Raw genomic sequence first — 26,361 nt, 5'->3', positions numbered from 1 at the left:
ACAAGGATAAAATAACCAAGATAAAAAGCTCGGAGATTATACATCTGTTGTTTTTCCCTTTATTCCAGCATCTGGTTTCACAGCAACGCCTTTTGATACAGGATGAATCAGTGAACTTGTTGAGTCTGTACACATCCCCTTCTCTGCCCAACATTACCTTGGGACTTCCAGCAATTCAACCTCCAATCAGTGTAAGTGACGAGTCTCAAGCCTTCCTGTTTACTTTTGCTTCCAGAAAACCTACTTTTTGCCTGTCCTGTTTTTTAGCATCTTGGAACATAAGCAATTCAGAGTAGGAACCAGACCTTTCTTTGCATTGTGCAACATCTGAACATTCAAGGGCATAAATTGAAAACAATAATCATTCTTAATTGCAAATCAATGAGTGCAACCAGCTTAGCTAGGTAAGAGCCACATGCACTATTGTATTTATGTCTACAGTTCAGGTGACAGATTTCAGGCATGGTGAGAGGTAGTATGAGGAGATAATTCAATATAAAAATTCAAATTATAAGATCATCCCCACTGTATGACAAGTGTGAGACTTCTAACTTTTAAAGAGATTCCAATAGCAACCTAAGTTGGGCTGAAGCACACTGGGAGAAGAATCTAGTATTCTGCAGCTAGGTTGGTTATTAGAGGAGTGTGCTATCAACCAGACAAATGAAATCTGTGATATGTGAACAACACTTAATATTTTAATGATGCCCTTTGTTCAGGCTGAAGCAATCACCTTTATTTAGACCTAGATATTAAGTTAATATGTGAAATCTTTGAAAATACAGACATGATATGGATGAAAATCGATGCTGATGGATGAGGATCTTTAGGTCTAGAACAAGTTACAGTAACCTAGAGGTGAATTACAAGGTTCAGTAAAATACCTGAAAATTTTTCTACCTGTCAAAACTTACTTTTTCTGATTTCTAGCAAAGATTTGTAAAAATACTGGTAAAAGTTACACAAGTTATATGGAAGTTCTATACAACAATGTATGAATTCTAAAAAGAAATTTCCCAATTAAAATTTCTTAGAATGTGAATTTGTAACTCCTGTAAATATAGTAGGAGTGTAAGTACAGCTTTCCATGGTGTAAAAAAGCCCAAAATCAATACAATCCAATACAGTTTGTAATAATTGCTACTTAATTCTAGTGATAAATGTAGTTTCAGGTGAAAATTTTGTTATTTAATGGCTTTTTCAATGCATCTACTGTTCTCACCAATAATATATTGCAGCAATCCAAAATTTTAACATGAGACATCGAGCTTTGCAAAGAAAATTGTGTAAGCTTGGAATTGGTCCTCTAGGAGTCTTTCATGAGATACTTATAAGCAAATTACTGTTTTTAAAGGATGGAAAAAGTGAACTGATTATGAAAAGTAGTGCTTACTTTTCCAGACAATGTCATCAAAAATTTCTTAACTTTTCACAAAAAATATTACTTGCTTCAAAGTAATTTTCTAACATTAAAATGGAAGTGAAAATATGTTTCATTTTCTCACTCAAATCATATGATCTTTTGATGTGGCCAGCTAGCACCAAGTATTACTTTTGGCATCAGAAAAAACAAAGGAGCTGATTTATGCAAGCGGTGTTTATTTCTGTTACCAGAAAAAGCAGTTGCAAATTGAATGTAGACTTTACTTTGGTGTTTGTTTTTCAGGGAAGGGTGATAGCAGAGTGTTAAGTAAGAATACACCCAAAAAATATTAGTGAAAACCTTGGTTTGCCTCACTAGAATTTATGGAATTTCAATTAACAGTAGAGATACTGTTTTTACCATGATATACCATAAGTGTTTGTCTGCAAGCCTCAACGTGCCTATTTCTCTTAGGTTGTTATGCTTGCTGTAAAAATTATTATTCTGCTTTTAAGAAATACTTTGTCTACTTTTTTCTTTAAAAAAAAAAAACAACAAAACAGAAAAATAGAAAGTAATTTTTTTAATGCTGAAGGGCAAAAACTTTCAAAAGCTTTAAACCAGTAACTGTGCACTTCATAAGGGCACTTTAAAATGCCACACACACTACAACTCTTGCAGATTCTTTAGATGAGAGCTTACCTATACAAATTTACTTTGCAAAGGGTAAAACTTATATTTGTGCTGTCCTTCAGGGAGTCAGGGAGTTCTCCAGGAAAAGTAATAGCTTCCCACTACTACAGGTAATTATTTTGTTTTGCTGATTGGCTTGCTGTCTGTTGGAAAGTTATGTGAAAAACCAAGCCTTGCCTATTCCAAACTCAATGGAAACTATTTTCTCTTATCCCCTGTTTTCCTGTGCAGGAGGCTGTGGGTAGTTTTTTAGGCATTTTAAGGAGAGGTCTTGTCTTTTCATTAATAATGTTCTAACTATTAGTTCTTTACGCTTTGGCTTTTATTACTGATTTTTATTCAAGTGGTTTCATCACTCAGTTTCTCACAGTGTTACATTTAACTGGCATGTTCTTCCTTCCTTTTCATCTCACAATCACAGTATAAGATAGGAATGCTAACCTTTCCTTCTGTGTGACATAAGACCATCTAATTAAATGGAGATGTAAATGGCCAGGTCTGTGAAAAGCATTTACCACTTCCCTTGTTCTTTGGCAGGCTTCATCATCATTCAAAGAAAAGCAGAAGGGGGAGACCCAGTCGCTTAGACAAGGAGTGGCCTTGACTGGACAGTATGGGGGGAACATTCCTCCATCCTCAACTCATCCTCACGTTGCTTTGGAGGGAAAGCCAAATAGCAGCCACCAGGCTCTCTTGCAGCATCTGTTACTGAAAGAACAAATGAGACAGCAAAAACTTCTTGTGACTGGTAATGATTGAGACTCCCGCAAATAATTAGTTAAGATGTTTTAATGGCATCGGTATTAACATTATACTAAATGTGGTAATACGGATACTATACATCCTAACTGTTGGGGAAAGTGGGAGGGTGGGAGAAAAAAGGAGAGCATCTTTATTTTTCCCTTTTAGTGAGTCTGCTCCAGTCTGCTAGCCTGAAAGAATTCAGTGATTACAGAAGAGAAAATGATTACTTCATCACATTCTTTTGCAGCTATTGAACTCCCAGCGTCACATCGCGAGGCATGTGGTACATGTCCCACAGCATCAGCACTGATGCAAAGTTCTGCAACATAAACCCCTCTTCTTGATGAATGCTTTCTCTGCTATTAGAGCTATTATTTTGTCGTTCTTCACATGGGAGTGAAATGTCTCTGTTTTGCAGGAGCAGTTCCTCTTCATCCACAGTCTCCTTTAGTGGCAAAGGAGAGAGTCTCACCTGGCATACGAGCTGCCCACAAACTGCCTCGCCACAGGCCACTGAATCGAACCCAGTCAGCTCCTCTTCCTCAGAGTACTTTGGCCCAGCTGGTCATTCAGCAGCAACATCAACAATTTTTGGAGAAACAGAAACAGTACCAGCAGCAGATCCACATGAATAAGGTGAGTTCCCAAAGTAAAGATTTTCCAGTAAACATAAAGGCTGAAAACTAGTAAAGGAACTTAAGGTGTTGATGCCATGAGCTCACGTGCTGTAAACAGGTTCTTGATTGAGTTTCTTGTTTATATATAGTTGGTGTATACATTCGTGTAGATCTTAGTTTTCAGCTTTCTGAAATATGCTACAAAGGTAATTCGTGGTTCTTGACATCAGTAAAAATACAATTCAACAAAATAGGGTTCAAAGCATCTTACAGGTTTAAATTACAGGTGGTTTCCTGTTGAATGGTAAATGATGCCTTAAAGATTACCAGATTTCTATCCAGTTTTTTAATGTGCACTTTTGAGCTTCAGTAATCATTCCATTCAGCTGGCTTTTTAGTGTATTTTAATCTTTGTCATTGTGGACCAGCATATGGAGTAAATATATGGCATTTCAAGCCAATCATTTGATTAAATTTATCTTTTTTTGTGTAAGAAACTTCTTAAACATCTGGAAAAAATTTTAATCAGCTTTTATCACACCAACTTTGTCTCTGTGTCAATTAGTATCATGAAAGTTTGTTATCTGTATGGTGATATAAAATTATTGTAGAAGGAGAATGAGAAGTATGTGCTATATATAAGAGGAAGAGTTGAATTGTGTCCCTTTTCACTGTATGCTAACACCTTCTACTTAGGAGGAAAAAAGAAAAAGACACCCTACATTAGTAAACAAAGAGCAGCATAATGTAAATAGATTTGTCAGGGCTAATGCTTTTTGCTACAAATAGGATGCTCTTCCCTGCTCTGGAATGAAGATTATTAAAGTTATTAAATGCTTTTATCTGGAGAACTTTTTTCTGCACTTACTACTTAGGTTTCCAGAATTTGTTCACTAGAGCTCCTCTAGTAATTCTAAGATGTTCATCGTGTATTTTTATTGTATTCTTTTGTTTGAGGACTACTTAATGGCTATGTATTAGAGACAATGGCAAAGAAGAGAAGATGAAAAGCGGGCGTTCAGCCCTTGTACCTAAGAGAAAAGAAAAAAAATCAATCCACCTTACTGGGTGAACTTCCCAGGGGGCACTGATTCTTTGGAATCTACTAAGAATTCCCAACAAAATTAGAAACAAACCTAGAGTTTAAGTACATAGTTTGTACAGTGGTTTGGTTATTAAATCTTGTCTTAATTAGGAAAAATGAAGACCAGAAAACTTCAAAGTTCAGAGCTGATCCTTGCATGTTAACCCCTCTCAGCTTGGGTGTTTTGATTACTCAACTAGGACTCCAGTTGGCTTTTCTTTGAGTATGCATTCCATATGTTTAATCAAGATGGCATATGTATATCTCGTAGCCTCAGGTTTTAAAAATATTTCACCTGCCCTCAATTGTCTGAAAAGAAAAGAGTTTTTACTGGTAAAGTACTGAGTCTTTGTCCTGTTTGTGGGTTTTCACTACCAATTGATCAATTTATGCATTCCTCACAAGGCAAGGAACCCCACTGATACTTCTTCTTTAGATTATATGCTTATTGACATAAATTCTACCATAGCATTTGGGGATATGTGCTGTGGCATATGGGTACATTTGTCCTGAATGTGAAAATTAAATTTGAGTCAAATTAACATGCATCTCACAAGAACTAGGCTGGATAAGGAAGTTAAAAGGATGCGTTTTGTTTGGGATAACACTTGTTTCAGTAACAGAACTTTTCCTGATGTAAGCTGAAATGAAAATCTATGGTAAGGGAATAATTCCCTCTCATACCCAAAATATGCTTTCATTCTTCCATTATTATTTGTAATAAACAGAGACAGAATTCCTCCTTTTAAAACTTAGGGACCCTGGCTTTTATTCTCTGCGGTACAGGCGATAGATATAGAAGTTTAAGTTCATCCTAGGGCCTTTTGCTGCCTTGAACTTCCATTGCCTACTTCCTTTGCCCCCAAGAGAGTCTCAGTCTTCTTTACCTGTACTCCCAGAGCAGCTTCTTTCCTCAGGAGCAGAGTAACTCGTCAGAGCAGCAGACACCTAAGAAGGGTCAGGATGATGCTGCAACCACAGAAGCAGAGGGTTATCTCAGGAGGGGGGTGTTTTATCCTTGGAGTTTGCAGTGTCTGGGTTCTTACATAGCCGTGTTCTCAGAAGAACCATTCTGAAGCATATTGCTGAAAAATTTCAGTGCTTTAATCATCTGTCTTTTGCAAGTGTATAGAAAGCTGGGGGCTTTCTTACATAGTTAAAAGAAGAAACTTTATTTATAAAACCTGGAATTAAAGGGTAGCCGATAGACAAGAGAGTGTGAGAAGATCACATCAGTTCTGAATTTTAAACTTTATTTTTTAACCTTTTAGCTTAAAGGTTTAGATAGAACACCTCTGCCTACGAAGGGTTTTTGAAATCTGCTAACATGGTGAAATATACTTCATTCATTCTTAAAACTTCTCTGTTTGCAGTTGAAGTTATTTGCTTGTTATGTAATATGCGTGGCTTGACAGTCAAACTTAAGCTCTGCAAAGCAGAGTTATTTGAGTAGGTATTCTAGGCTGTGTAGCAAAGCAGCCCAGTATCTTCTCTTTTCTTAGGACAAGTTTAGACATCTATTAAGCGAATACATGCACTGTCGATTTTCCATTTTCCTGTCCCCTATCCTTTTCTTAGGAAATTTCTTTGTGAAATATCCACAGTTATGTCCCTCTTTTTGAGTCATAAAAAAGGTAGTGTTTTTAAAATAATATTCAAACATGCTCTTAAAAGTTTTGTTGAGAAAGACCAGAGCCATTTTAAGCTGACAAGACCTTGAAATGCCAGTTGATTAAGAGCTAGGAACAAGCTAATACCTTCTTTTTCTTTTCCATTTCTCTTTCATTTATTCCTTATGTTTAGGACTTCAAGTACTTAAGTATTTTTCATGTTTTCAAACTGAACCCAGTACTTGAATGTTTGCCCTGAGCTAAAATGATATGGCGTGTGTCAGAACTCCCTGAAAACTGTTTTTGGTCAGATCTTTTTGGCGACCATATAGATGAATATTGTTGTAAGACCAAGACAGAGGAGCAGAGCAAGTTTCTCCCCCCTCCACTCATGTTGTATTTATCTTGTATTAAAAAGCCATTTCTTTTCTTTGAGAAAAGAATATACCTCAGCAGCAAGCCAGTGTTGCTGTGAGGGTGATAACAAGCAAAATCTAACATAGGTCAGAGGTAAAGAATTCCCCTGGATCATTTCCATTCTGAAAAGAAACAAATCATTGCCAAGAGGTGTGCCTCTGTCCTTAATAACAAAGAGAAGATCCCCTATGGATTATTTCTGGTCAGCAGTCAGATGCCAGGCTTTTGATGTGGGAAACTGTATACGGCCCCACTGAAGTCTGACGTTTATACCTGCGGGATCTGGTACGCTGACCTTCGGAAAACATCCAGCAAATGTTGATGTCCCATCTACAAGTAGGTAGAAACCCTCATCCCAGCTTTCTGGGGAAATAAAAATAATAACAAATGTGAAGTAACCTGAACTCCACTCGTCTTAGGGAAGAGAGGCTTTGCTGTTGTCAGCTTTAATAGACTTCTGTCCGACTGACAGCTTATTTCCTCGTAAGGCCCTTTGATCACCATCGCAGATCTTCATTTTGCTCAGTAAAGGGATTCCATAGTCTGAACCCCCCAGTTAAAATTATTGCAATCAGCTACCAAAAGACCACTGCTGCAATAAAAAGCTAAAAATTGAAACACTATATGTGTATGTATGTATATAGAATGCTTTGACTCTGTCACTTCCAGCCAAAAGGATGATTTTGATGTAACTAATGTAAGTGCAAAGCCCCTAGCAGAGGTCTGTGTTCATGAAAGTTTCAGAAATCACGTGAAGAGTATGTGAACAATCCCTTCTACCCTTAAAGGTTCTTTTTGTCATATGTAATGCATAAAAGCCTACCTCTGCTTAAACTAAACAAGGGCAGTCTTCAGTGGGACCAACATTTTATTTGATCAGTGTGGGAAGCCTACATGTGTTCTTAAAATAATGTATTCATAGTACTTTGACACTTTGTTTTCAATGTTAAAACCCTCCTCTTAATTGGAGTAGTAAAGGTTAAAATAATGGGGCAGTTGTTAGTGTGCACTAACTTCATGTTAAAGCTTGGATAAGGAGTACCTGAATTTCAGTTGTCATTCCTGTTAATTGGTTTAAAGCATCCTTGTTTGGGTAACCAGTAAGTGGGCAAGACTGTGAGGTAAAAAATTGATGTCAAAAAACACATAAGAAGTGAAAATTTGGTAGTGCTTTGGGTGGTGATCATAATTGACCTGTATCTGTTAATTTTGTTGGTTTATTGATGGAAAAAAAATTAATTATTTGTTGTAGGAGTACTGAAAAAATAGTTATCCCCAGATTAATCATTCACTTCTCTTGATGATGTTTAATGACATTCAGAAGAATGGATCAGATTCAGCTGGGATAAATTAGTGTAGCTTCATTAAATATATTACAACTGAGATTTTGGCTTTCTGTCTTATGCATCTGACTAGCATCTTCTGAAGCTGAAAGGTAGCACAGTTCTTCTTTCAAAAATTGCCCATAGTGAGGATTATTTGGACAAAACTAGCAACAGTTGACTTGTGTTTGGAACTGAAAAAAAAATGCCCAAAGCATTTTCTCCTTTACTGAGAACTCATGTTCAAACCGTAATGCCAAAGAATGATTTTGAAGATCCCTCAGAAATGCTGTACTACGTCAGTGACACAGACAATGACAAGCAGGTGTCAAGTTGTTTCAGTGCAGCTAACAACATTTTTAACTGCTCAAAGTCATCTTGTAGCCATAAGGGAGAAGGAGTAAATGTGGGTTCCATAAGTATACACGTGAGTTCTTAGAAATGACTGTTATGATTTCGAAATGAATTAATTAAGGAAGTAAATGTATGAGGTGGCGTTTGCAGTATTTTGGGCATTGTCTCTTTGTAAAGACATTTTATTTAAAATACTGTGTTTTGCAAGAGCTTATAATTTCAGGGAGAAACAAAGGCAGGGCAGTGACTGTAGTGACTGACCTGTACAATGGTCTGTTGCAATATCCAGATTATTTCTACTTAGTCTTCCATTTTCCTGTACAAGCAAGCAGGTTAGATAGTGGTTGGTGGGTTTTGATTGTACTTCTGCAGTTATACAAGAGTTGATGTCTGTAAATGCTTCCTCTCCTGCTGCCACTATTTACTTTGGCTCACACTTATTCTTTTGGAGTTTTAATTTCCTGAAGATAAAAGGAAAAAAAGTATAGGATACATTAGCATGAAACCATTTTTTTTGAGTGGAATAGCGATAACAGTGAAGTGTACTGGTTAAAGACCGATCTGTACTACTCTAATTCAGTAGTGAAATAAATGATGGTTTTATTATCAACATTCAGTTTAGTCTTATTAAAACTAAGATTCAACAATCAATTTTTCAAAATAAAAAATATGCATTAAAATGAGAAAGTCCTGCATGTAGCTTCAGATAAATTCAGAAAAAAATAGTGAGGATTCATAATGAAAGATTTAAACATTATATGTAAGCAGAAGTATCCAGCTGCACAGTGTCTCACTCAGGAGTAATTTTCTGTGGTGTAATCCAGCTCTAGATGAAGTGATAAGATAGAAATACCAACTTTAAACTGGTATCTTTGCATGTCTCCAGATACATAATTTTCCACAGTATTACCAGGGTATATACGATAAATGATATATGATATCAAGTAAAATCATATGAAATTATACCATATAAAGAGAAGGTCATATGCATGATATATCATATGATATATTGTGATATAAAATAGGATGTTTCTGACTTCTTAGAACTGAGCAGTCTCCTGGTAAGGCTACTAATGTAATTACTGGAATAAGATGGGGCCAAGCTTCCTTTAACAACCACTTTAAAAAATATGAAAGCATGGTGACAATACAGATAAATGAGTCAGCTGTGGTTTAGCAGGCTGAGCAGCAGGAGTGAGTTTCAGGTTTTGGGTTCCTCTGCCTCCCCATGCCAGCCACTCATTTTTTTCAGGGTCCATAATATGAGAGAACACAACTGCTGTGCCTCCTAGCCCCTTGCCCAAGCCTTAGTTAAAGTCACAGTGTAAAGTATATTTTTTAAAAAGATCTTGCAGTAAAGATAATATGAATGCACTTTGCAATATCTACAATGTAAATATATAAAGACTTGAATTTGACAGAGTTTTAGAAAATTTTATTTGCTTAGTTCCTGTCTGGAGCAAGTTGCCTGCTGACTTCCATGACATAGGAGAAGGCCCCAAAACAAGAGCACTGTGCGTTGAAATGCACACAAACACCACTGTAGCCTCCTTTGGCCCCTTCCTTGTGCTTGTATCACTTTGCTGATGACATGCAAAAAGGATTTGAAGGTGTTCAACGTATAGATTATACATTGCAAGACATCCCATGTTGCCTTGGAAAGCTCAGCAGCAGATCTGTGCCATACAGAAGCATGAAGAAGAAAGATCCTGACATAAAAGTGAAAAAGCATAAAAGAATGGAGAGCAATAATGAGCTAAATATGTGTCTTAACTTTGCTGTGGATGTGCGCTCATTTTCTTTGGCTCTCCCTCCAGAATAACCCACCTGATGTCAAGTAACTGGCACATGGAATGGTTTGCAGATGGATGAGGATCAGAGTCTCTCTCTTATCTGTCACACAGATGTTTCAGCTTTGTATTTCCTTGTTAGCAGCTAGACCTGCCTTTCCTAGCTCGAGGAGAGGGCTCACCCACGGATGTTCAATTAAGTGACAGAGAGGAGTGTACCCAAGCCAGATATGCAGAATTAGTTTTACTGCCTTCTTGGTCAGTGTCATCCCCTGAGAAACAACTGGAAAAGATTTATGGGTTTGATCTGAGTAATTTTCCAGTTGCTGTTCAATGGAAGGAGATACTTCATTAGTTGCAGTAGTGAGGATATCCCAGCTTAGAGCATGCCACCTGCAGGAGGCACGCGTTGTGATTTGCCAGTTACTACAGTAATAAAAAGTGATTCTTGATTGTTTCTTTTAGGTAAGACATTAAACCTTCATTAGACTCCTGAAATGAAAGTTTGCTGGGACAATAACCTGTAGACTTCCACCGTAGAATTTGTTTCTCCACTGGCATGGGGTTTATGCACCAGAGCATCACCTGGAACTGCATAAACAGATCTTTCAACTCTTCGTGTTGACCTTGTGGGGGGTTCCTGAATCCATCTGTATCTTCTTGGATCATAGTTTACATGACAATCCTGCCCCTCACTGGGGTGGCATTTTGCTATATGCAGTAAGTAGCAAGCAGAATGAAGCTAGGCTGTCCATGTGAAGCCATCCAGTAAGTCAGCACTAGCTAAAACTCAGTTGATTTGCGTTTCTTTCAAGAAACCAGTTATGTTTGGTTGGTTGGTTTTTTTTTCAAGTTTTGGACTTTTGGGTTACATCTGGACAATTCTGGAATACATATGCTGCATCTTAAATAGTAAAATATAAACTGTGCTTGATTGCAACACTCAGGCATCTGGCACCTCATCAGAGCTTTACAATAGCAGTTAATGGTGTAAAAACAATATTGTCTGGGTAGCTGTGTTGTGTCATCGTTGCTGAAACTGGGATACCTGTGCTGTGCACAACAAAAGCTAAAATCTTTCCTGTCATGGACAGACATCTTGTAGAATCTTCGAGTCACAGGCAAAGGGATGGACAACAGCTCTGTCACCACTTCTTTGTTGGTTTCACTGCCTTCATGCCTTACTTGATAGAGCAACTTGTGTGAACGTTTTCTGATCTGCTTATAACTAATATTAATCAGCTTACTCATTTTCTTATATCTTGGAGTTCCCTTATTATTTTGTGTGATGAAAAAGGAACTGTAATACAGTTAAATATCTGCTTTTATGTTTGAAGAGTATGAAGGAAGACTCATTTGTTTTGATTACCAGCTGTAACAGTGTAACAGCTGTGCAATTTTTTCAATATTCTGCCTTATTTTTTGTTTAGTATTGCTCTGTAATACTCTATACATATGGGGGTTTTTCTACTGCAACATAACAGGTGACCTTTCACTTGGGAAGTTGTGTTCTTTTTTTCCCTGTAGGTTAATCCTGGCTTTGCTGCAGAAGTTTTATTTCGGTTAGTGCAAATCTAGTACATCTCAGTGTTTGGCACCAGTGAAAGGACTCAGTAACTGTTCCTCTCCTTCTCTTTCCAGATGCTCTCTAAGTCCATTGAGCAGCTCAAGCAGCCTGGCAGTCACCTGGAGGAAGCTGAAGAAGAGCTTCAGGGAGATCAGTCGATGCAGGAAGAGCGAGCCCCTGCCAGCAGTGCCAGCGTTAGGGCTGAGAGCAGCAGTGCTGGTGTGGATGACAGAATAGGACAGCAGGTGGGGGCTGTGAAAGTCAAAGAGGAGCCACCGGACAGTGATGAGGATGTTCAAACCCAGCAAATGGAATCTGGGGAGCAAGCTGCTTTTATGCAACAGGTAATAGGCAAAGATATAGCTCCAGGATTTGTAATTAAGGTTATTATCTGAACATCGCGTGCATTTTCTAGGCTTTGATAAGCAAGTGTGTTTTGATTCAGTGATCTAGCAAATCCTGATTTACTGTTCAAAGAATCTTAACAAAGGCAGAAGTGTTGTATGCACACTTGAAAACATAGTGAAGCTCATCCTTCTGGCCACTAATTGAGAAAATACCTGTTGCAGTCAATTATTCTACATAAATCTTTGCGTGATAGCCGATAGACTTTGTATTAGCCCAGAATTACATTACATCGCTTAGTTCTAGTGCAAGAGAACTCATATCACCTAGCTTGTTGAGATCAGCAATGGCTGGAATTAGTTTCCAGACCTGATTGATGAAACATTCTTCTTTGATTTTGATTCCTCTTACTATTGCTTTCAGCTGTCTGTATATACTGTATCATACTTTAGTCTTGAACACTGTTAACATTAGGGTATTTTTCCCCCAGTAGACAGGTACTGACTGCTACTTCAGTGGTCCTAGGCTGGTGTATAAAGTAAAATTTATAGAAGAATACAAGGTGGATGTAAAGTAGCAAGGCAAGGCACTGTTTAAAAATTGCATTGTTTTCTTTTTTGCACTGCTTAGTTAATTTTTCATTCTGTCTTCTTTGATGATACCGTCCGCAGAGACATCCTTAAAGGAAGCAGATGCAAATCCTGGTGAGAAGCAAAAGGCAGCAGCGTTAGGTTCCGATCAGTTCTTAGGGTATTGCAGGAAGAGTGTGGAACTGTTAGCATCATCATCTGATATCCAGTCACTTATTTCTTTTAAATAAAGACTCATCCTACAGTACCGCGTCACCTTCACCGCTAGGGCTCACGGACAAACACTGAAGTAGTGACTGTGTGTAAGGTGCCCCCTTGGCAAAAGGAAACTTTAGGTGGTGGGTGAGCAGTTCACCACAGCTGCAAAGAGCAGTGCAGTTGTGCAGCTGGAGTCCCTTTCCCTTGCTGTAACATCAGGCAGAGCAAGGCCGGGTGCAGTGGAAGGCCCTTGTTTATTTAAGTCTCTGCTTTGTCAGGTCCCTGCTGTTCTCCTGCAGAAAAGTGATTTTGGGAGGGGGGGGTGGGCAGGAAATGCCTTATGGAAACAGGAAGCCCAAGTGATTCATGTGCTGAGGAATGCAGGGGGGCGGGGGGGACGGGGCAGCGCTCCCTCTGTTTTTAAAGGCACTCTATGAATTGATTTATTGTCAAAGAAAATAACAAAACGAGTAGGGAAATTGTTAAGGAAGCTTTCCAGTGAAACATTTCCTTCATATTCCCTTTTGATATGTTTACCTTGTTTTATAGGTTTACTTTTGTTAAGCTAGTTAAAGATTCATTGTATTAAGATCCCCTTTAATATGGATAATCCTAAACTGACCTGGAATCCTTGTCAGGTTTTTTTTCTATTAAAAATATTTATATTTCTAAAGCTGAGGTATTTTAAGGTGCAGTATCCTGTTTCAAAAGAGATAGCTGTTTTGCCAAATGTAGAAATTGTTCTAAAATATGTTATTAGGATGTGTTGTTTACATAATGCTCTAATTCTATTAAATCTCTTCTCTCTCAGATGTTGCAAAGTCTAAAGATACATTATCCTTTTACCTAGAAGTTCTCCAAACAAATGACTAAATAGTCAATATAAAAAGAATGTCCTCCTGTAATATTGCATTAGATAGGAAAGATTTATTAATTGAGACAATACAGGTGATTTTAGTCTGTGGTATTTTAACAGAAATCTTTCTCCTCGGATGAAAAAATCACATTCAAAAAGTGAAGCATATAAAAATTAAATTTTGTTCTTCCTATTCTGTTTATTTTTATTTGAAACCCAAGTTCAGAGTCATGACAAAGGGATAGTGCATCTTTTAAAATATATTTTATTTGGGGAAACACTTTAAAATTAGAATACTTTCTACAATATCACTTCAAAGACATTTATTGAGAGAACAAGATATTTTTATAGTGTCATTTAGGTCAGAAACCCCAACATATTAGTAAACTTTAATTTCAGAGTCTTTCCAATTTGGATAAAATTAAAATAGAGAAACTACCTGGAACCAGTGAAAAGGAAAACTGGGTTTAAACAACCACATTTCTAATTGATAATTGTCTCTTACATTTTAAATCTACTGTATTTATTATAATTTACACCCTTAGAGGTGATCTCTTGTTTTGTGTTGTAAATATATTCTGTTTGTATGTTCCCTTTTTTTGCCTTCTGATATAAGTCTCTTCCTTTCTCAAATAAAGTTTTTTTTAAAAGATCACCTTTCAGATATTTGACTTTGTGTAAAGTTGGTAACTTAGTTGTGCTTTTGCTTTGTATAACCAAATATGTTTGCTACACATTGTTGAAACAGTTCAAGCTTTCAGGAGCAAGGTTATTGTTACATGATTTTTACAAAGATTACACAAAGTCCTTTTTTCTTTTTTTTTTTTTTTTTTTTTTGTCTCTTGTTTTATCCTTATCAGCCATTATAAGTTTTAGTGAATGTGAAAATATTATTTGGTTCATGCTCATTTTCCAGTCATTGCATCTGTCCTGATCATGTGGTCATGTGTTGTACCATATAGGAAAGGTAAATCTCATATCCCTGGCTCCTACTTATGCAAAATTTAGGTATAATTTACGTGACATATCTAAAATCTGCCCAAAACCCAAAAGGTGTTAATCTGAAACTGAGCTCATGCTGACCTCCTTGATACTCCTCAAGACTTTTGCAAAACTAGAGTTCACCTGTAAATATGCTGGGAAAGAGAGAATCCACAAACTTTGCAGACTTTAAAGCAACTGTGTCCAACAGCAAAGTCCTGCTTTAAAAACACCAAAGCACTTCCTTGAAGATGTTAAATGCTTTACTGGTTTGGGACATATCCTGAACTTTGCTTTAGATCTGCAGAGGGAAACTGTTTGTACTGCAAACCCATTCCTGTTGCTAAGGTGCATGAATTATTAGTAACAAAAGTTCAGATATTTCTTGCGCTCTAGGTCTTCTAACTGTTCATTTAAATTTCAAAGGCTTTAACAACTTTGATTCCAGTATAATTTTAACTAAAATTAAAGATTTTCATCTACATAAGTATGTAAGAATAAATATTTCCATAAATCAAATGTAATTATTTTCAGTTATACAACAGAAAACTTTAATAAGGAATATAACATAAAATATTAAATAAGTCAAATCTTACACTAGGTAACTTAAATAAGCATTAACAGTCTAATACTATACAGCTTGCCCTTTTGATTATTCTGTATTTAGAATTTTGTGCCTAGAAGTAAATCATGCTTTCAACAGGGATTTTATTGAGATGCCTTTTTTAAAATACTCATGTTGGAATTAGAAAAGCAGCAATGATGTTTTCAATTTAAAACATTCCTGTTTTGGAAGCTTCAGCTAAGTTTTTTTCCTAGATTATTTGATTGCCATGCATCAAAGCTCTCAAAGTTAAGAAAACGACCATAATTTAATATAATTCACAAGCCTTATCTCCTCCATGAATGCTGTGCATCTAGTGTTCAGGGTTTTTTTCTCTTTTCTTTGGAACAATAGATGCTTACTGTGTCCTATTGCCTGAAAATAAAGCCAGTATAGCTGCTGATTTAGAAGTAGTAACTACTAAATGGGGAAAAATGCTTCATAATATACTCAAGACAGACACACAATACTAGAATGTAGATACTCTAACATTGATCTTTTTTTTCATCTCCTGGAACTAACCAAATAGGATTGAATGCCTTAGCAAAGCAGAAGCACTCCATACACTACCACCAATCATCCTTTCTATCCAGCAGTTCATGTGTGCGTTATTTTTATGCCATCTTCATTATCATCAGGATCACTAAACCTTACTCCATGTTACTTAAGACAACTATACCCTGTTTTTATCTTCACTGGCATTCTGAGGTATAAATCTATAACATTTGTCTCAATCTAAAATGTTTACTTATTTCTCCCCCTTATGAACACTTAACAATTTGCAGCCAGAATTAGCTAAGCCAAGTTAATTTCCTTATTGTATTCTGTCCCACCAGCAGCATGTCCTACTTATCCACTTAAGAGATGTTTGTTTGCTTTTCATTTATTTGTTTGGTTTCTGATTTCCTTATGCAGTTCCCATCATCTGGGTGGTAGCAGGGTATTCTGTACCTTGTTTCTCAACAAGGAATGTAGCTTAGAACATCATATGCTGAACTGCTGTTCAGGCAAGCAGAAGAGCATCCTGGATAAAATTACCTTCTCCATTGCTCTAGAGCAATAATCCTAGTGATTATTGTGGAATTTTACCACTGGATTTGGTAGACACTGTGCTTTGCATTTGGTAGACTTTGTGCATTGCTTTTTTTTTTTTTTTTTTCCCCCTCTTTTAATTAGATTTTTAATTCCTCTTTTAATTAGATTTAAAGGCAAAAAGCACAATTAGCTCCACAATTAGCTCAAACAGCATGGCCAAGAGCAAGGCTGGGTTTCTCAACCTTGCTCACACACACATGAACAGCACCAGGAAAGGGCTTCCTTCAGGCATCTCCTGATTTCTGGTCCCCATTTGCTCAGCTCAAGTGTCACACTCCTCTTGCTTATTTTTTTATTCTATCCCCATAACTCATCTACCCTCTACAGGGTAAATTCCCTGGCTACCTGTGGGCACACACAGCTTTTGGAGACCACCAAGGGTTACTGCAGCAGCAGCAGAGATTTAAAAGGGCCCTAGATTAGTAACTTCGAAATCATTCAAGCAGACTAATTCTCTGTGATAACTACCTTGGGGCCTTAGTCACTAGAGTTGTTTTGACAGACCAGATACTTACATGTAAGTGATTCAGTACCTTAATTATCCAATTAAATTAGATGTTTTGAATCTGGCTGTGGAGCTTTTGTTGCATTTGGTTTATTTTACTATCCATAGTTGCCTTGAAGTCACTGTATTGACTGTTAACTGTTCATAGGCCTTGAAAAAAAAGAAGTTTGGTTGGAGGATGTGCTGTTATAAAAGTATCCTTCTGCATACTTGGTCCTTCCGATGTAGTAGCACATTACAAAATTTTTGGCTTTGAGAAGTGCTGTGAAGGACAGGAGAAATGGAAATATAAGTTTGGAACATGTCAGACTTCCAAATAAACATTCCACCCCCTCTCCCTAAATGATGGTGTAAGCACATTCTTGTATCTACTAGTTCAGTTCACCTTTTTTGTTTGTTTTTGTGTGCTGCCTTAGTTGTCTCCATTAACTCCTTCAGCCCAGTAAGAAAGGCCCTAAACTTGTACTGTTCTGCTCTTCCTCAAGTCTGTGAGTGCAATGCCTCAGTGGGACTCCCACATGACACAAGCTGGCACCGTGATTTCTGGAATCAAACTTGAGCCATAGATTGTCCTGATGGAGCCCAGGGGCAGAGGGCTGTGGGGTTGGATCTGTTTTGTGAAATTCTTTCATTGACCTACATGAGGGGAAGTCTCCATCTAAGTATTTAGCCCTCGTAAAGTCCTGTGTCAGGTTTTTAACTGTGGTTTTTAGAAATGCAGTTCTTTATCAAAGGCTACGGGGAGAATGTATTGGGTTTTAAATGCCAGTTCCATGTGAAAGTGCAGAATAATGAGAATTTTTACAAGTGATTTTCCTTTCTCAGTTGGATTTGGAAATTATCCATTTTTCCAGAAAGTACCGAATCTGCTTTCTTAATGAACACCAAGGACGTTGTTATTTTTGTCTCTCCTCTTGTAAACCTCCAGTTACAGAAGGCAGTAAGACTTACTTTCATCATAAAATTAAATCAAGACATAAAATGTTTGATCAACCATATGGCATTACAACATAACAAAGGTATTTCATTTCACTGATACCTGCACAGAATAACATTGTTAGTGCTTTTGTTTTTGATCAAAAATTCTTTATGCTGCTTGTCCTCCTTCAAATTCTTATGATATAGCACCTTGATACTTCATTACTGCTCCCTTCTGTTAGAGAAAGCAGCATGTAAGGAAAGTGCTGGGGCAACAAGTAGGCAAAATTACTTAATCAGAGGTACCAAACTAACATGAATCAAAAGCCTCTAAGTCCAGATCCAAGTAATTATCACTTCTCGTTTTGCCAGTCAGATGATATTACTTTCAGAGCACTGGGCAATTTATCATTTCCTGTATCAGACAGCACAGGGGTTTATTGTTATTGTAATTGAAGAGGATTATGTGTTCTTGGAAAGCTGCTGCTTTAAGTGCTTCGTTTTTGGAAGAATTCTGCTTTGACCTCTGAATATCTCTGTCAGACACATATACATGCACACACCAGTTTTCATTTTCTTCCTTCACTTAAAATAGGAGCCTAAATAAATGCATGCCTCAGTATACCGCTGGTTAAATCTTCCTAAAAAGCTCTGTTGTTTAATATCTTGGGAGAGCAGCTCAGCCTGAATGCCTTTGAGACATAGGTGCTCTAATGCAGAAAGCAGTGCATAATCTTTCTCCTCTCATGTTCTGGCCTGTGACCTTTAGATCCCCAAAAGATCAAGGAAGTCTTTCTCTTCATACTGCCTGTATTTCCTCAGCAAAGGGGCTTGGGAAAATTACAGCTATGAATGAGATGGCAGCAGCACAGCGATGGCAGAGGCCTAATGAGGATTTTTCTCAGGTTCTCAGTACAGCAGACAGTGAAACAAAGAGGATGATGTCTCCAACCCTTTTCTTAGGCTTCTGCTTCTGCTCCCCTCAAGAAGCACCGTGATAGTTTTTAGGTGGCAGCCCGTAGTTTTTTAAAGCTGTCTAAAGATGTCTATTACTGAACAGACCCAGAAGAAGCACGGGGCAGAAAGTTATGCTGGAAAATGTTCTCCCCTCTTTGCAGTGGGATAGTTACCAAGCCCAGCTTCTTGTAAACCTTCTGTTTACAAGCTGTCTAAGAGCTTCCTCTACTGAAAATACAAGTTGAAGAGCTACTGCACATCCCTGAGTGCACACAGGGATAGGTGGCGATCAGGTTTCCCTCATTTCTCACCTATTTTGATCCATCTTGACACCTTGCTCTAGGGAATCCAAAGGTTCCTGATCTCACAACACACCCCTTGATACCTGTTCAGCCTTGAGAAGAAAAGGCGTAGGGGAGACCTTATTACAATGTTCCAGTACTTAAAGGGCAGCTTCAGAGATGGAGACTCCCTGTTTACAAGGAGTCGCATAGACAAGACAAGGGGCAATGGGAACAAGTTGCTCTTGGGTAGATTCTGTTTGAACACAAGAGGAAAATAATTCACGTTGAGGACAGTCAGATGTTGGAATGGTCTCCCAAGGGAAGTGATGGATTCCCCCCCTTTGGAAAGTTTCAGCTCAGACACATATATAAAAAATAATATTAGAAGGGTTGGACCAGGTGATTCTTGAGGTCCCTTCCAACCTGACATTCTATGATTTCTTTATTTCTAGAACTTTTTAGTTCCACCATTTACCTAAATTTGCACAGTTTTTTTAATAGTTTCCCATTAGTTTCTGCATATATTTTAGTCTCCTGAAGCTACTGACTTTCTACAGAGATCTTCAAAGCTGCTCCATTAGTGCTTTTGACAAAAAAATAAAAAATGGTAGTGCTGAATACAGATGCCATCACCACAGGCTCCACTCAGGGACATCTGACTTCAATAGCTCTGATTTGGCCAGGTAACTGATTTCTGTGGGCCTCTTTAAGGATGCTAGTGATTTTAGTTTAAATGCATGCAGCACTACCTTTTCTACAATGTGAGAAGGTTTTTTCCTTAAGAATTTCCATCCCTCCTCAGGCAGGCTTTGAGAACACAAATGCAGACAGCAAAGAACCAGCAAGAAAAAAGGAACAGGAGCCACATTCATCCCTGCAGCAAGACACTGAGAATGAGCATGGGAGCTGTTACTTATCTGTGTTGATGGATAATGCTTTGACCAAGAGGGATGCTCATTTTCCCAAGTCCTCTCTGAGAAGCTGGGCTTCAAGCAACTGCTTTCAAGTTAGGTGCTATTATATGTCACTATTATAGTAGCTTGAATCCTCCTGTAAAATAAGTGATTTCTTTCTTTCACCTCTCTGGCTTTTTCCCTCCAGCTTTTAATGAAAGGAAAAGATTCAAAGATTCAAAGCACATTTAATCAGTTTCATTTTCAAGTTCTACTTTTCATGCAAGAATCTGTAATTTGGTAAGAAACTGCATCAAGGATGAGGTGACCATGGGGAATTTTGCAGTTGGCATTCTGAAGCCTATGTTTATTCCCAGCTCCATCTGGGTCCAGCTCTGTGAGCGACCCAGTAGCTGCTCTCTTGAGCCTTGCCCTGTTTCATTGGCAAGCATTTCCCACAGCCACTGACCACCACGATGCTTTCAGGCTGTGAGATCAGTTGACATTAAGCACATTTGGTCAGGGAAGAGGCAGTGGGTTCAGCCTGGTGGGATGCCATAACCAAGATGCAGGTGGTTTATCGACAGAGACACAGTTTCATGAGTTTCCTAATACAACTCCCTTCATAGATTTGGTTTTCAATACCCAATCCTAGAGGTCATGATTAACTGGATCTCTGAAGTCTGAAAGGATACTGTGAATTAACCTGGTCAAGGATAGCACAAAGTCAGGAATTGGTTATCTTACTGTCATGGCCTCCTGCACATTTAGTATCACTGCAGAAGGCTGAATATTAACTTACAGACAGGTACTCAAAGTGGGTTAGATACATTACAGAAGAAAAAAATTTGGAAGTTCGACATCTTCTTACCAGGATCAGGTCTACTGTGTCTATCTGCTTTGCATAATTACTTTGGCCAGTAATTAAGGAAATCACAAGACAGGGTACATAATATTTGATGCATAGCAAGTTGTTATTCATGTAGTGCTGTTATTTCTTATTTTTCTTTCTTCTGCTATAATACGAATGCTAAGCACTGAAAATAGGGAGGGAAAAGGAATCTTCAGGTGAAGGGTTTAGAAATCAAAGAGGATTTTGCAAGTTGGAAAGGAGGGACACAATCCTACTGAGGTTGGTTGCAATCAAGCTGAAGAATCTTGTAAATATGGTCCTTGACCCCTTGACCCCTACCAAAAAAACACACCCAGTCCTCAGCTATTGCCTTCTCTGCAGATCACTGTTAAGTGCTGTTGCATCAGCAATGACCAACTGCTGGTCACTGCTACTGCTCTACTCCTTCCCAGAGCTGTCTGGCTTCTGAGATGAGCCTCAGGGCTCATAGCAGATCTTTGGAGCAAGGAGTAGGACCCAGGACAGGAAAAACAAAACCATCTTAGCCCTTTGGTCTGAGTAATTCACCAAGGGCATCACTGAGGGCAAAACTGATTTACTTTCTTTAACACTGGATGAAGCCACTGGGTTGAGTTTCAGATGATTTCATAAGTCTAAGGACATGACAGCATTAGAAGAGCAAGAGCACACTGTCAAATTCTGTCTAAAGGCTGAATCTCCCCTATGCCACTGGACCAGCCTCCACACAGCATGTAGCTTCTGTCCCTAAAATGGGTGATGCTGGCTGGAGAAGTACCAAAGTGTGAAAGGCAGAGCTGCTTTCCAAGAACATCCTTAGCAAAATCAGAAGAACAGTTACACCCAACGCAACCACAGTGTTTCTCTCCTTTAGTGAATAACTCCTCAACAGAAGCTTCCTCAGCCCCTTCTCCCTCCCACGGCCATCCTGCAGGTGTCCCAGCCCCTCTGCCAAGCTCTCCAGACTTGCCCCATTTCTGACCATCCGAAGGCAGAAGAAATTCTCTTGGGAAGGGCCATGAACATTTAGTTACTGCTGCTTCACAGAGGCATTTGGCCACCCCATGATGCTGTTGGCTCCTGGCAGGAAAGGGACAGTGGCTGGAGGCCACAGCCAGATGGGGAGCAGAGAGGTGTCCTGACAGTGACAAAACAGTGGGAGGACAAAGGAGGTGAAGCCACAGCTGTAAAACATCTTATGGGGCACCTTGAAGTTAGGCTTGAGAGCCCTCCTTGGCTTGGAGAGCAAGTCCATCCCCTTGTGAGGGTGACAGCATTTCTTCAGCCAGGGGCTCCAGATTTCTGCCTGCTACAAAGTTTCTCTGTTGTCTTTGTTCTCAGAAGACAAGATGGTAGCTAGGGATTAACTGCTTCCACTTTTAACTGATCTTTTTTACCCATTTTATATATAGTTCAGGCTAAACAATTTAAATTGAAATGCACTGATCCTCTCATGGAATATATTTCAGACAGTAAAAGAAATGTTTAAAAAAACCCAGCTAAACAAAATACAGCTCTGACACTCATTGCCAACATGAGTTGTTGGTTTTCACTTTCCTGTCATTGTTGTCCCCTGTAATTATTTTACATTAATTATTAAACACAGGTTTTCCTGATCAAATAATGGAGATTAACTAGTAAATAAACAAACCATTCAAAGGAGCAGAAGAAAAAATTCCCACTTCCTAATTCTGAATACCTCTTGAGTCTCACTTCAATAGCTTCAGAAATACTTCAGCTGCTCAAGATTGAGCCAAGAGTGTCAGTGTTCTATTGTCTTTGCTCCACTATTTTTAAAAGGTAAATGGATATATATTATTCCACCTGGGAGCTTGTACTCTAATTTCATTGAATTGAATCAATCATTAAACTTAATACTGTAGCTCAGTGCTGGAACTCAAACTGGAAGTACTGAAGTTTCTGTTTGTTTTCTGAGCATTCTGGGTCAAGGAGACAGATAAAGTGAAGATGAAATATCAAAAAACTTGGGAAATTATCCAGTATACATTTCACAAGAAAATAATGAGATACATCTTTAATTTACTTTCATGGACAGGTTTTCATGTGCTGAGATGGATTTTCTCTTCATGTTACCAGCATTTTGTAGTCTTCAGAATGTATTATTTATAAGTAGTGTTCCTGTATCTAATTTCCTAAAAATCTCAGACTGGAAATTCAAATCAGTGATCTCACTGATTAATGGCTCCTTCCAAACTGATTTGCAGCCTTTTCCCTATTCTGCAGAAACAGAACAAAAATAGCAATGATTTCATATGGCATCATCAACCACTGAAAGATGAGTCAGAAAGAGATTAGCAAGTGTTCTAGCTGATCTTAATAGTGCAATGACAATTAGATTCAAGGGTGGCAGATGATTCCATAACCAGCTATTCCTCTGACTGAGTTATGTCATAGATAAACTTGCCATAAACTTCTTCCCTAACAACTGGCCACAAAACCAAAGAAGTTTGAATTCACACTGCTGTGGAAAACAGAAGTGAAACAAAAATTCCTTTTTAATACAAGCTTGGGTAGCTCAACTATTGCAAAAGCCTGACAGAAATATTTTAGGATATCAGTTTGCAAGATGCCCAAGATGCTTTTTTTTACTTTAATTTTTTTTCCCCCCTCTTAATTACAGCATCAGAACTTCCCTCCTGTGTAAACCCAGTAAATGCTTCCTGAATGTGCGCATGCTCAGGGCATTTTGAGATGCACCTTTAAAAAGAAATAAATAAGGAATGAACTTGTTTGGCATTTCAGGCCAGTGACCAAAGCCAGGGAGCCTAGTGAGTGTGCTACCACATTCCCTTTAACTTTATTTTTGTGGGCATCATGCATTTTTTAAATGATTATACTTTTCCCTGAACCAATGTAATATAAAAGATTTACTGTTACAGTTTGTGTGTGGCCAGGCAGTGGCATATGGAAAACATGTTTCCTGCTATTTAATTTAATTACTCTAATCACGTGCCAGCCCCGGGCATATCATTCTGAACCTCTGAGGCTCTTTGTCTGTCAAAGAGATGGACAATATCTTGGCTTTGTTTAGTTGCTCTGCAGGCTGCAGATAAAACCACTGAAATACTGACTGTTTGTTTAACCAAAACTTTGCATTTTAACCATTTGGCTTTGATTTTTTTGTTTTACAAGAAAAGATGACATTTTGGCCTTGGTGAGCTGAAAAGGAAATATTAGGGATATGAAGAAGAACTGTCACTTTTGGAACTTAATAGATGAAAAAGAATACCCTTCTGGTCAGAAATCAGCTCTGTTAGCAGAAACTTAAGACAGGAATCTCTGTTATTTTAGAGTTGCCTGTTAGCAAGGGCAGCTGAAAAAGTCCTGTTTACAACTGCCTCATTCTAATGTGGTTAGCCCTTCATTCTGCAGGTTCAGTAGATTTTAGTTTCTTTAATTTCAAAACATGAAACTGCAATGAGTGAAACTAATTACAAGTAAGCTTAAGGTAAGCTTGCTTTTATGTTAACACCCTACAGTTATTTTTATATAAGAAATACCTGCAAATTATGGCTTTAAATCTTCTGAAAAAAATGTAAAAGCAGATAGGCACCCTAAGGTATTTCATTCACATTATAAAGCCCAAATCTACAGAGAAATTAATCATTTAGCTTTAAGTGTGTGCTTAACATTACCACTTCTTTCACTTGAAGCAAGTAGTCAGGTCTATGTTTTCCTGCATGCAGAAGTGATACTAAAGAGGACTTCAGGCTATATGAAGATATAATTTCTAACAATCAGATTGTCAGAAGAAGCAAGAATAAGAACCAGATTTTAATCAAGTTAGTTCCACCTCATAAACAATTTCTACAGATAGAGTTGTCTATTCTTACGTTTTTTTGAAAGTCAATGAACTTCAGTTACTAAAAGTTTACTAAGCTTTTAAACTAAAAATTTACTAGAAGTAAATTAATCTACCTCTTCATATGGTAGTTTGCCAGTGTCCTGCCACAGTAGTTTTCAGGCTACATGGTATGGGAGAAAGTGGGCAGAAGGTTGATGATGATGCTCTCAGGAAGTTTGTCCCATCAGAGGGAAACACTGGATAGGATGGGATGAGGAAGGGAAGGTGTCCCTCTGAGCAGACTTTATGTATTTCTGGTATTTCAGTGTATGGTTCTCTAACTGGCTTTACTTCCTCCCCTCTGTTTTCTAGATGAATCAGTGAGAAACAAAGAAATAAAAATTATTTGCTCTAAGTTGCAGAGTACAGCAAGACATAAATGAAAGCTTTTGTCACTATATACTGAACTACAGCTTCTGTCCCATTTAGCTTTGAGCTAACCACTAGATGACACTACTTCCCACTTACTTAACAGGTTTTGGCATATGCTCCCATTTCCCCATGTACTGTTCATATGCCTCTCCACCAAAAAAACTTCAAAAAGAACTTTGTACAGGAATTGCCTTTACTGCTGTACATTTTCATGAATTTTTTATTTTCTGTATGTACCTGTAGGTATTCAGGCATGTGTGTGAAGGTAAACAAAAGCATGACAAGCAGTGAGCATGAATCTTTGCATGGTTTAGAGAAAACATGTATGATAACTTACTTTACAAGTCTTCAGGGTGTTGGAACTTAGCAGGCACTGATGACAGCTCTACTTAAAAGAAGCCAGAGGAACTGTAAGAAAAACAATAGGCATTTGTGGAGAACATTCCCCTTGCCCCCTACCTCTCCCACCCCCCCCAGAAAAGGGATACTGTACTGGCTTCTGTAATGTGATTCTGGAAAGACTGAAAAATATCACACTGAGGAGTCAGGCAAGAGCAGGCTGTACTATTCAGTTCCAAAAATGACAAACAGTAAGGAGAAGGAGAAAGAGAAAGACACAAAAAGGCTGTCATGCATAACCATAAGGCTGCTGCTGCTGTGTTTTTTAAATTAGGAACAATGAACTTCCCAGAAGGAGATGTGGAAAGAATCCCACATTTCTGAAAGGCTGATTTTCAGAAATCCAGAAGCTCCAGATTACTTGAAAAACAGCTCTTCCAAAGTTGTATTTCTGCTATTAAATTGCACTCACAAGGGCATGAGGATATGGAGGTGGAGTAATAGCACCTTTCTATACACTTTTTTGCCTATGTCAACAAGCATCTTGCTTGGTTAAGTTTCTTCTCAATGATTTATAACACATTTGCTCTATATGTGCTGTAACTGTAATACATACATTTTATGATATACTTCATTTCAGGAGTATTTTAAATGGCCATACTAAAACATATCTTTAAAATCTGTCATCTACAATACACTACCCACAGCCAAAGCAAAATTAAGAATTACTTTTTACTTCAGTAATCTTAATTTAAAATACGTATCTAACATCTTCATCTTGCAGCTGTGTTAATCCTGAACCCCAATGACTGTAGCAATACAGGCTGCATAAAACCTAATCCTCTATCACATTAGCCAAGTTCTCCTGTGCTCCTGTCCAGGGGAACCTGCACACAGGTGAAGATGCAGTGAACCTGCAGGGAGGGTGAGACTCTTTGCCCTGACAGGATGCTCTGCCCTGTTTACATTTTTCATTCTATCACAGCCCATTGTTTTAGTGTTCTTTCTTCTCTTGTAATGCAAAGAGCTGCTACTAAAATGTAGTAGAGCTTTACAGTCGTATAATAGGAAGTCCATATAGTGTCTGCCTAGCACTAGATTAGCAAAGTATTTCTGCCAATAAGCTA

General features: G+C 38.1%; 1 protein-coding gene across 14 annotated transcripts in view; it reads left to right on the top strand.

Moving 5' to 3' along the window:
* HDAC9 (histone deacetylase 9) overlaps nt 1-26,361 on the top strand; it is a 458,285-nt gene that overhangs the window by 263,855 nt on the left and 168,069 nt on the right. For 12 of the 14 annotated variants that reach the window (XM_071735765.1, XM_071735760.1, XM_071735761.1 and 9 more), the window contains 5 exons: nt 69-191; nt 2,119-2,166; nt 2,594-2,804; nt 3,219-3,436; nt 11,636-11,905. In XM_071735765.1, coding sequence (XP_071591866.1) covers nt 69-191; nt 2,119-2,166; nt 2,594-2,804; nt 3,219-3,436; nt 11,636-11,905 — 870 coding nt within the window. Of the gene's footprint in view, nt 1-68; nt 192-2,118; nt 2,167-2,593; nt 2,805-3,218; nt 3,437-11,635; nt 14,201-26,361 lie in introns of those variants that run through there. The other 2 variants (XM_071735762.1, XM_071735768.1) reach the window with 2 other exon arrangements.

The sequence above is a fragment of the Heliangelus exortis genome, chromosome 2 (assembly GCF_036169615.1).
Source record: "Heliangelus exortis chromosome 2, bHelExo1.hap1, whole genome shotgun sequence".
NCBI classification, from domain to species: domain Eukaryota; kingdom Metazoa; phylum Chordata; class Aves; order Apodiformes; family Trochilidae; genus Heliangelus; species Heliangelus exortis.
The sequence above is the reverse complement of the archived record's forward strand: the minus strand, read 5'-3'. Positions and strand labels throughout refer to the sequence as shown.